At 46.4% G+C, this 12327-nt stretch overlaps 1 protein-coding gene across 2 annotated transcripts in view; it reads right to left on the bottom strand.

Annotated features, from left to right (window-relative positions):
- The window catches only part of FAM151B (family with sequence similarity 151 member B), a 489461-nt gene that overhangs the window by 173204 nt on the left and 303930 nt on the right, over window positions 1-12327 (bottom strand). For both annotated transcript variants that reach the window (XM_069627545.1, XM_069627546.1), the window contains one exon: window positions 892-1109. In XM_069627545.1, the coding sequence (XP_069483646.1) occupies window positions 892-1109 (218 nt within the window). The remainder of the gene's footprint in view (window positions 1-891; window positions 1110-12327) is intronic.

Genomic DNA, 12327 nt, shown 5'->3' with positions numbered 1-12327 from the left:
GGGTAGAGGAATGCTCTGTGCGACATGCCACCTTGTGACTGCAGGGGCAGATGCTATACCATACATGGACTAGGTGGCGGTTAAGAGACAAAAAGAGCAGAAAAGGAGCACCTCTGGGGTAAGTGAGAGTTCATGCTGGGGCTCCAAATAAGAGCGCTCATGGTCTCCACTTTGAACAGTGAAGCGGGGCTCAGGCAGAGCAGTTGTCAAACAGGAATGCGTGAGTGTGCCTGCTTGAGGGCTTATGGGTATTTTTTCAGGAGGCGTAAAGGGCAATGTGGGGGAGTGAGAGGGGGCCAGGACTGGGCTGTAAGGTGTACATTGGGGGAAGACCTTCGTACTGAGAGATACACTGGGGCAGAACTGGGGACCGAGAACATATTGGGGCAGACTGGGTGATGAGAGGTTGTATGTAATAATCCTGCGATATAAGTCTCATCTAATTGAGCACCACACACCGTGGGTAATAATAAGCAGCGCTCAAATACCCGAGGGTTCGTAGCGCTATATAAATGCTAAATTATAAATATTATTATTAATTCTTGTGGGGTGTCTATCCACCTGCCCATATAATACCCTGCCTCTTCCCTGCCCGTTCCCTGTTTTCAACACATAGACCAGGTCGAAGCAACCAGTCTAGTCAGTTAATAGCAGGACAGGAGACTCTGCTGCTAAACAGTATGAATGGGAGGTAAAAAATATCCATCGGTATACTTTGCCAAGGATGAGTAACTAATGGAGGGGGATCTTGCAGTGGTTCAGATTGTGTGGCTGGAATGATCGTAAGAGGTCTTGTTGCATTATGCATTCAGATGTACGTTATTACCTAATCTGCATACATCATGTCAGAGATAGGAAAGAGTTAAAAGTGTGCCAATGAGCCACTATTACCGTCATTGTTTTTCTGAGGATGCCATCCCGTTGTCCATCCCAATGATAGCGTGGCATCTGGAAAGGTTGAGACTACGGTACTCAGAAAACACTCTGCGTCCACTGCCTTGGGAGATCCACCCGGGCCAGGAAGAATGTCAGCATTTATCCAAACAGGTCTCTTCAGGGACGCCTTCATTCCTTCCAAAATTACCATAGACGGATTCACTGCTTCTAAGCTGCAAGAACAAACATACATTTCAGTCAGCCATATCGCATAAGGTGGTGTTCCTCACAAGCCAATAGAGAGAAGACAGAATAGGCGCTTGGACTTTTAAACATGATTCAGTTCATTAACAAGCTATACATCTAAATGTCATCTCTGTATTCTCATTTTAAAACAGGACACTGCCACATAGAACGAAAACTGCCACCGCACCTAACTTTACAAAGGATCCCAACTATTATTTCACTGGGAAACTAATATCCCAAAATCCAAAAGAGAATTTGATCCACTGAAATATGATGATTTAACAAGGCACATTTAGTTTACAATATTTAAGTACTGGTACAGACCTAAACATACATATGTACACTCCCTGTGGGATCTTCCTAATGACCTGGCTCTATCCAGACCAAAAGGCATTCCTTTGTAACAAAGCAGCCAACAAGGCTTTGATAGCATCAGCCATCATAAGGAAAATAAAATAACCCGAATTTCATTAGGTTGGCAAACATGTGGAACCTCATCTATGTCAAAATTGATGTAATTCCTCCCAGAGGAGCTGCGAGCAGACCAGTATTCTTAGGCTAAGATTATGTAGGAACACAATTGACTCAAATGCTAGGGGACTGAATGGAAAGAAGTGAATGACATGGATAAAGAGGATAATGCTTGGGAAAAATGGGTGACATTCCATGGAGCAATAATAGGAATAGATCAAATCTGCAAATGGCAGAATCCAGCTGAAAATAAATAAAAAAAATATAAACATTAACTCCAGGATAATGTATTGGCACCAACTGCAGGATCAACAGATGACTTGACACTCAAGTGTACTATAACAAAAAGGAGTTTATTCAGTTCAATTACCGCAGTTGAACAAAAGAAACAGCCAAATCAGGATGCCCATAATATCAGGGAATCTTTCTGGTTCTTGATGTTTCACAAGCTCCCTGCCTCTGGTGAGCCACCAATAGTCCTGGGTATCCTCTACGATGGGTTTGGCAGTTCCACTGGATTCCCAGATTATGGTTCTCAGATAGTGGATTTCCTTGCTCGCTCTCTCTCTGTCTGGTTTCTCTACAAATGAGGTTTGCTTTCTTTGGTGGACCTGCCAGTCCTAGCACGCCCCAGATTATGGCTCCCGGCTGGCCTGCCTCTCTTTCTGTCCCTCGCTCTTTCAGGGTTTCGAGGCTCTTGGCCACCACCAATCTCCAGCCCCAGGTTAACAAGCTTCTACTCTAGCGTTCACTACGCAAAGGCCCATTGATCTTTCCTTGTGCAACAGCAGCCCTCCAGCCTTTAGCCCTCTTGGCTTGGGCAATGCTAGCGCTCTCCCCCACCTCCTTCTGTAACTTCTTCTCAAACCTTTTCCCAACTGATGATTTCTTTTTCCACATCCTCCTGCTTCTTATGATTTCTCTTTCTTTCAACCTCCTCCTGACGCTGATGACCTCTCTTTTGGATATTTACTTAAAGGCATTTCAATGAAGTCCCATAAAGTAAGTGTAGAATCAAAGAGGTTCCAGTATTCACTTCGTTCTATTTATCGCCAAACTAAACCGACACTATCAACACTTCTCATCCTTCAACATCTCATTTTCACTACAAAACACATTTATGTCATACAGAAGGTATGGCTGGAAAGACAGAAACGTGAAAGGGAAAATTGATCAAGTGGGAACGTTCAATTGTGCTTTATACAAATATTAAGTTACATATATCATTCATTAACAAATGTAAAATAATCCAACATTCGTCTTAGTAAACAAAACATTTCTTTGGCATCTCTTGTTCATCTTCCTCCGGCCTGCTATTACTTCTCTCACTTCTTCCTTCCTTCGCCTTGTTGCTTTGCTTCCCCCTCTACCTCTTTGCTGTCAACCTCACTCCAAACACCCTCCTTTGTGTTCTGTTGCTGCCCCCTTTTAAATCCCATGCAATTGGTCACTTGGCATAAGGGTACGCTCTGTTGGCGGGGATGTACTTCGGTCGGCCCATGGCTCGGCAGGCCAAGGCTTTATGGGGAGTCAGGCAGCCCTGTCATGTTTCCAGCTCTGATGTGTGAGCCGCCTGCTCTCCCTGGCCTGCCATATCCCCATAACACACACATTGGCGGTCTTACTTGCTCTTTCTGCCACAGAGGATACCAGGTAAGACTAATATCATTCCAACCCACAGATCGTGCTGCCCTGCAGTTTAGGAGACTGTCTCAGAGATATTAGATAGTTCGATCCATCTAGAAATCCTTTGTTTTTTCGAATTTCTTCTGTACAATGCACCGATTCAAGAGCTTGGGCTCAGCTGCTTGTTCGTATTCACCAGGAAGGCGGCAGAGGAGAATTTTGCCCCCCCCCGATGTGAATATCAAAAGTAGGCACCCATGTGAGTGGCAGTAACAGTAAGCGATTTGGGTGGTAAATCCATGGATTTACGGGCGATTTAAAGCTAAACCTGCAGTGAGGCCCATTGTTTCTTAAAGGAGAATAGCAAAAGCCAAGCAGCATGCTCTTGGGGGCGCCGCGATGGCCCTACAAGAGCGGAGCCCCCAAGAGCATGCTGCTTGGCTTTCGCTATCCCATGGCCATGGCGGGGGGCCTTTGATGTCACTACTTTTGATTATTTTTCATTGTGGTGAATGATGCGACCTGCACAATGGATTATGGAAATATTTGGACCATGACCAAAATGTTGAACCTGATGAACTATGATTTTACTACCCGGGTTGTGGGTTGAGGGGTCCCCTTGCATCCAATATGCCAAGCTGGTGAGGACGGTGGCCCCTCGGGTTGCCCATCGGGTGGAAATGAAGACCAGGCTTGCGCGTTGCACGGTCCGGCTGGACATCGGATTCTGCAAGTAACCCTGGGACAGCTAGTAGGCCAAAACGGCAGCTGGCGAGTCAGCAGGGCTGCTAGGGTCAAGGTCAAGGTAACCGATTATGGTTGATGTAAAAGACACGTGGGGTCCACGTCACGATTTGAGAGAATTATTTCTGCAATAAAATGCAGCCTGTTTGCCTCAAAAACTCATGTATTATCTTTTGTATAATACAATGTGTGTTTCATGAAGACATGGGCATATACGAGTGCACCCCTACTGGTGTAGAAGGAGGATACATACAAGTATCGTGTATAGATCACTAGTAATAGTCATTATTTCCTCCTTTGCCCGCCTTTGTCGAGATCAACATCAGCACTAGAAATGCCGGGAGGCTCAGCTCTCGTCACTGGCGTTGTTTTTGCATGAAATTGCTTGCCAGATTACACGACACTTTAGCTGCTGTTATGACAAGTGCCATGCAAACATCGAGCACTCCTAAGAATGAGTCCTCCCACTCAATGCAAGAGAAATGGCACTGCCACCGGGGCTCCACGCACTCCAGGCTGCTTAGCAATTGCCATTGCTTGTGTTTTTTTGCAGACTCTTACCAACCAAGGGCTTTTAATAATCAAATATTGCAGTGGCGAAACATTACTTTGATCTGGTTTAATTTAGGGCATTATTTAAGGGATGAAAATCCATACTATAGACGTACAAGTAGGTGAGACAAAGGTATTATTACTGCACGTCATCAAAAGACAGGCAGTCGTGAAGAATAATGACTATTTATGTAGCAAGCACTACCAGTGACATTACTGCACGCGCTCAGATAAGTGTGATAGCACACATTTCGGTGTTCCGCCAAAGGATGAGGATTTGAGCTGGCAAGAGTAATTTCAAACGTGTGACGTCAGGTCTCTGAACAGGCCCTCAACCGACTAATCTATCCTACTCGTATTATAGTGCCAACCCGAACACATAACATCAATCCTGGTTTAGCTTTACGGTTTGTAATGGTCTCATGTATTTAGCTCATAGCACAACCAACCAAGGCCTAACGATCATTAGAGATAGTGAAATTACAGAAAATATATACAATTACAAGTGGCGTCGTCTGTTTTGCCCTTAGTCAGGATGCGAAAACAGGCAGGCGAAAACGGGTGGAATACTTTCGTTATTTCCTTTCTCTGGTTACAAAACGGAGAGGGCGCTTCCTGCGCACTCTGTCACCATTCTCCTTCTGCCCGGCCCGTTTCCTGCCTCTCCCCTCTACCACGTGTTCATCATGCGGGGCCATGGGTGTCCAAAGGCCTTCTCCAATTTCCGATGGGTCCACCACTACATTGGCTTGCAGAGGTAGTAACATCTCAAACCCCAAGTATATTGGTGCACAGAACACATTTCTTCAGCTAGTCTCTGGGGTTTTCTCACTGCCTCTTTGGTCTGATATCCTGTTGTTTCTCAATCTGAACTCTGCAGGGGTGGTTCAGGTATTCTTCAGCTTCAACACTTGACCTGGATGGGTTGCCTTCTATGAGGTGTTGTCAGCTGGGTTTAGGTCTTTGCCAGGGTGATAGACAAAATGGCAATCATATTCCTAGAGCCTAACGCCCCAACATTCACTTTGCTTTGAGATCTTTAGGGAGAGTGGTCATTGAAGGTCTGTGAATGAGGTGAAGCGTTTTCCAATGATGAAGTGGCGGAAACGTTCACAGGCAAGATGGCTTCCAGCCTCTCCTTCTCAGGCCGGGAGTATGCTGTTTCTATGGTAGATAGAGCTCATCTTGCATACTAGACATGAGAAGTGTTTAGTTAGTTGTACGTTCATGCCGCCCTCCTCCCGCATCCAACAGGGCAGGCAACCGCAGTTATTTCAGTGTGGCATGGCAAGGTGAAATATGCTAAATGTTTCGCTGCAGAGAGAGCAGTGTTTATGTCTTCAAAAGCTTGTTGGTATGCAGATGGCCACATAACCAGATCCCTTTTAGCACAGAGTGGGATGATGCGTGTGGCATATTGGAGTATATAGTGAGCATAGTAGCCATCATCCCCAGGAGAGAATGGACATCGGCTAGGTGGTGGATCTCCGATTGTCACAATTTTCACGTGGCCGGTTTTAGGCGCCTTTCGGAAATAGATATGTCCATTGAATTTGAGAGGTCTTGTTTATCTCACGCTTTTAATAGCTCAGCGTAAGGCCTAATCCTTTAAGGGTGTTACTTCTTCTGTTTTGGTCTGTCCAGAGATAAGGGTTTTTTTAATCCGAGAGGTAAACTTTCTTGTCGTTTAAAAAATAAATATTTCCTGCTGATGATATGCCACAATGTAATCTCTTATATCTGAAGTGACCTTGGTGTGTGGAGAGAGTGTTTGTTTCAAATATTTCAACAAAACCTTGAGCCACAACCACATGTCTTTGTTGATCAGACCTCTATGGCCACATTTGGAACGCTCATATCCACAGGCTCATATCCACGACCAATAGAGAGACCCACGGTATTGGATCTTTGGCTTATTGTACACTCTCAAGACAAAGCAGGTTATCAAGTACTCGTGGCACATGATCTTGTAGGCGAAATTCAGCCCTATGAGGGTGTTGTGGGGATTGGTTTCACAGGCACATAACCAAACAACACCTATAAACTGTGTGTTCCTTCTCAAGTGCCATTCCTCTCTATCTGTAAGCTAATGCAATCATTTTGGCTCACAGGTGGCGCAAGCGACACCACACCTAATAGCGCAAACTAAAAAATAATAGACAATGTTATGCTCCATCGTGCGCATTTGTACAATCAAAAAAGAAGGTACTGCTACCAGGGGTAGTCCCCATGTTGGGTGTATTAATTAGAACCTAATTGGAGATCCCCAACATTACTGATAGAATAAATCATGAAATTCAAAAGTTGTCCGAAAAGAAATACACAGACGAACTAAGGAGTAAACTCAATAAATTATATTGGAAAATTGAGCTTGTTTTCATGACTAACAATACAATTTATGAAAATGCAATGGTTTGGTGTTAAATATCTGTGACCTTTAAAAGAAAATCGCTTATAAGGCAAATACAGTGTACCAAAAAATAATAATGAAAAAAACGATTGTGAAAGAATCATATAGAACATCAAGGAAAACATCTGTATCAAGTTAGACACGGTTACCAAAACATGTCAGTTATAATTCACAAACAATGATACAAAGCAATTGAATTTTGCCCATAGGTATTGGCTAGAGAAAGGTTTGCTGCTACAAAAAATCACAGAGAACATATAGGATATAGAATATGAGCAAAATCCATGCCCACAAACTAAATGAGAGCGCATTTGTGCCCGCATCATAATTGCTGATCAATAGGGGTGAGAGGAATTCCTGTGACAGAAGCAAGATTAGCAGATATTGCCCCCTCTGCGAAATTTGCTGCACCTATGGAACAGGACTTTGAGTTCTTATCTGTTCTGCAGAATTCGAGGTCGCTTGTGGCCAATCAGGTGGCTGAAGAATTCCTGCAACCATTCCGTGCAGAATGTTCTGGTTGATTGGTTGGCAAAAATGTGTGTGTGCTCCGCATGGGCAGAGGCTTTGTCCTGCCCGAGCGGGCAAAATGTCAGCCATTCCATCAGAGATGCTTGGGCAAAACTCACCCAACATCATCACTGAGGGTAAAGGTTTTGCCCCCATTACAGCATTCTGTTATTCTGTTCCATGGTATGGTGACCAGGAAATTTGACCTGTCAAATCCTCATCTTCCCAGCTTGGTCCTGAGGTGGCATACGCACACATCTATGTACATATTGTGAAACATATCAATGTGATACAGTTTTTCTGCTTTCTACTTTTGGGCTTGCTCAATGTTGTTTAGGCCGAGTATTCTTTTATTAAGGGCCGCAAAGGTCGACTCCATAATACTGCAGGCCATGATGTGTACTGTTAAAACGGATTTCTGAACTCTGTCCTGGTGGCGCAGAAGTTCAGAAGGCCAACCTAATTACTTGGAACAGGGTAACCTCTGGACGAGCCAGACCAATCAAGGTAGCGATCGCGGCGGTCAAGACTAGGTCTCAAGAGGGGTGAGGGTGACTGAAAGCCCGCAATGAGCACACAGAGCAAAATCACTTACAAACTACTCCAAACAGTTGTTATATTAAAAATATATACACATTTATTCCAAGGCCTTTAAAACAATGACCGTAGCGATTAAATCACAATATAACGATAGTAAACCAACACATATCATATCAACACAATATATATACAAATACAACAAGTCTCAAGCGTTATATGCACGAAATGTGTAGTCCACCTAAAAGGGAGGGAAAACAGGCAGTGCGCAATAATGCTTAGACCCAGTTCGCCTTCAGAGGCACCTAACTAGATGGAAGTCCGAGCCCTGCGAAGAGTGGAGCCTTGTGCTCAAAAGTACCTGCACGCGCTGGTGCCAACGGGCAAAAGGAGGAGCTCTTCGAGGGAAATCAGGCAGTTCAGTTTAGTGCACAAAAGAAGAACAAGTTCCACGACTCAAGCGCAGCCTCCACAGTGGGCAGAAGCAGAACGCGAGTACGGAAAAGGGTGCTGTTTGACACAGCGGGGAAAAGCAATGGGCTCCTGCAGGAGGGCGACCAGATCCTAGCTATGCTACTCACCGGTCCCCGATGCAAGCAGACCCAGGCTTCTCCGCGTCAATTTCAGCAGCTGGCAGGTTCAGAAGAGCAGGGAACGCCTCGTCGTCGTGTTGAGTAAAAAGACGTCCCAATCGAAGAAACCCGCACAGTTTGTTACCACAGCAGGGCAACGGAGCGGCCGTGTGTATCTGAGCCAAATGTACACTACTCACTTCACACCTGGGAACGCCAAGTGTACGAAGTGTGTGAGAGTGACAAGGGCTCAAAATACTACACAACCTGCTGGCGGTTACAGAGCAAGACTCCCGTGTAAGCTGGTCAGTCAGCTGGATGGCCCAGAGACGCTTCCGAAGGCTTACTGGCAGGAGATGGTGAAGATGCCGAGAATAGCTGTTCTCGCTATTCCAAGGGTCGAAGTACCAGTACAGGCCTTCTGGTTCGATCAAAGGTGAAAAGGGTTTCACAAGGCGACAGCAGTGCAGAGGAGAAGTCCTTCAGCGGGTCACCAGCGATTCCTCGGTCCAGCCTCTTGGTTGCAGGATACTTGGCTCCTGTATTCCTTTGTTCGTGAGAACTCAGGAGATCGACATGGTAGTGGTGTTTCCAGCCCCCTCTTATCCACGGTTCCCTTCGCGCCAAAACGGAGGGGACCCAATGGGAGATCCGCTCATCAACACTCACACCATTCGTGGACCAATCACGGACCACGGTGGTCCCAGGCATTCACACCACCCTAGACTCTCTGGCACCCAGGATGTGTATTGGGACCAGACATCCCAGCCCACATCCTGGAGGCACACACAAGACATGTAGAAGCCCGCAAAAGCATCCGTGTTTCGCGGGAAAGTACATGCCCAAATAAGGAAGGCCCCGGGTCGGCTCGACCTGGGGAAGGTGAAGGGAGCAAGACGGTCAGCGTACAGGACAAAGGAGCCTCGTGGTCTGGCCATTTTGGGAGCCAGGCCACCATTTTGGGTTAAGCGCGAGAAACACGTTTAGAACGCAAAAAGGAGCTCAAAACACAAGAAACGATCGCTGCCACCATTCCCGTCCCTGAATCACTTGCACCGATCAGATACAATCCTAAATGAGTATCTAGGGCCTGTAGAAGGCTAGAGACCCAAGAGAGCTGTAATTTAGCTTACAGTGCCCTCTTGTGTCATGTTGCACGAAAGCCGCAACATGATAAAAGAAACTACGGGAAACAGCGTTCCCCGGTACTGACTGTCTTAAGGGCATGTCAGTTTCCAAGTAAGAAAGGAGCGAAAGCCCAGAGGAGTGCGGCAGAAGGCTGCACTTCTCTGGCAAAGTCAAGAACAAGGTGAAAAACAACAGCAAAAAGTTTAGGGGTTGCCACATGGAAGGAAAATTACCTACAATTACGAAATCTTTCCTAACACTCGCCCCTCCCAGACTATGGACAGGGGGAACTAATCCACCCCTGGATGAGTCTCTTGTTCAGGTCGGTTAAACATTCTGGACAACCCATCAGCATTGCTATGTTGGACACCTGGCCTATGCTCAATAGTGAAGTCGAAGCCTTGTATACTTATGGACCACCTAAGCAACTTTGGATTCTCCCCCTTCATGTTCATTAGCCACTTTAAGGGTTTATGGTCAGTTTGCACAGTGAAGTGGGTCCCATAGAGGTAGGGCCTCAGCTTCCTTAGGGCCCACACAACAGAGAAACATTCTTTCTCTACCGTGGACCATCTGAGCTCTCTGTCCTTAAGCTGGCGGCTAATAAAACCAATAGGGTGTTCCTTACCCTTCTCATCTACTTGTGATAGTACAGCTCCTATCCCAGTGTCAGAGGCGTCCGTCTGCACGATAAAAGGTCTTTGATAATCAGGGGCCCTGAGGACAGGGGCCTGGCACAAGGAGTCTTTTAAGCCATTGAAGGCCTTCTCACACTCGTCGGTCCAAGTTACCTTCTTGGGTTTCTTCGGAGTTGTGAGGGCAGTCAGAGGGGCAGCTATGGTGCCATAGTCTGCCACAAAATTGCGGTAATACCCCGTGAGTCCTAAGAAGGCTCTCACTTGGGTTTGCGTAGTGGGGGTAGGCCAGTCTTGTACTGCTTGTGCATTACTGGGAAGAGGCTGTATCCTCCCTCCACCTACTTCATGTCCAAGGTAAACCACTGAACCTTGTCCAATCTGGCATTTACTAGCCTTTATGGTCAGGTGTGCTTTCTGAAGAGCCTGGAGCACAATCCCGAGGTGTTTCACATGGTCTTCCCAGGTGGCACTGAAAACTGCTATATCGTCCAGATATGCAAGACAGAATTTGTCCAACCCATTCAACACATGATTCACAAGCCTCTGGAAAGTGGCAGGTGCATTCTTCAACCCGAACGGCATTACCCGGAATTGGTAAAGGCCGCCTGGAGTAGAAAATGCTGTCTTCTCCTTGGCATGTTCTGCTAAAGCTATTTGCCAATAGCCAGCAGTGAGGTCAAACGTGCTGAGGTACTTGGAGGCACCCAAAGTATCCACCAGCTCATCTGTTCGAGGCAAGGGGTGTGCATCTGTCTTGGTGACAGCATTCAGAGCCCTGTAATCCACGCAGAACCTCAATTCAGAAGTGCCTGCCTTTGGAACCAAAACCACAGGGCTGGACCAAGGACTACTAGAGGGTTCAATCACCCCAAGGTCTAACATCTTGTTGACCTTAGTCTTAATATAAGACCGTACTTTGTCTGACATCCTGTATCCCCTACTTTTGGTAGGTACACTGTCTCCTGTGTCAATGTTATGTTTGCACCAAGGTGTCAAACCAGGCAACTGTGAAAACAGGGGGGAAAACTGCCTAAGCAAACTTTTCACCTCAGCCTGCTGATCAGAAGTCAGGTGAGGGGCCACTCGGACACCCTCAAAGGAGCTATCTGAAGGACCGCTTTGGAACAGGTCGGGAGAGGTTCAGACTCCTCTTCCTCAACATCTGAAGCCAGTAGCAGTGCTGCGATTTCGACTCTTGGGACGAAAGCCTTCAGCCTATTCACGTGAAACACTTTTGGATCCTGTCCAGGCCTTCCAAGGTCCACTAAATAGTTAACCTCACCCAGGGGCTCCACCACTGTGTAAGGGCCTGACCATTTGTCCTGTAAAGCTCGAGGCCTTATGGGATTCATGATCAGGACTTGCTGACCAGGTGTAAAGTTGATGAGGGAAGCTTTCTGGTCGTACCAATGTTTCACCAGCGCTTGTCCTGCCTTCAATTTATCACTAGCCAAGCCCATCAGAAGTACCATCCGTTTTCTGAGCCCTAGCACATAATCAACTACGTTGGTAGTAACAGGGGGAGTGGGAATCTCCCATCCCTCTTTGACGATGGCTAAGGGTCCCCGTACGGGATGACCGAACAGAAGTTCGAAGGGACTGAAGCCAACACCCTCCTGTGGTACCTCTCGGTAGGCAAACAGTAAGCATGGTAAAAGAAGATCCCATTTTCTTCTCTGAGGTTCCTCCAGAGCCCCAATCATGCTCTTTAACGTTCTGTTGAAACGTTCCACCAGACCATTGGTCTGGGGGTGGTATGCAGAAGAGAACTTGTGGGTGACCCCACATTCTTTCCACATAGCCTGCATATACTTCGACATAAAGTTGCTGCCACGATCCGACACAACTTCTTTAGGGAAGCCAACCCTAGTAAATATGCCAAGTAAAGCTTTTGCAACTGACTTGGCAGTTACAGTTTTCAATGGGATGGCCTCAGGATATCTGGTTGCATGGTCGACCAGCACCAGGATAAACCTATTGCCCGAGGATGTTTGCGGGTCAAGGGGACCAAAGATGT

This window comes from Ambystoma mexicanum, chromosome 6p, assembly GCF_040938575.1.
Source record: "Ambystoma mexicanum isolate Mex_15411 chromosome 6p, UKY_AmexF1_1, whole genome shotgun sequence".
Classification (NCBI taxonomy): domain Eukaryota; kingdom Metazoa; phylum Chordata; class Amphibia; order Caudata; family Ambystomatidae; genus Ambystoma; species Ambystoma mexicanum.
This window is presented reverse-complemented; position numbering and strand designations above follow the sequence as displayed.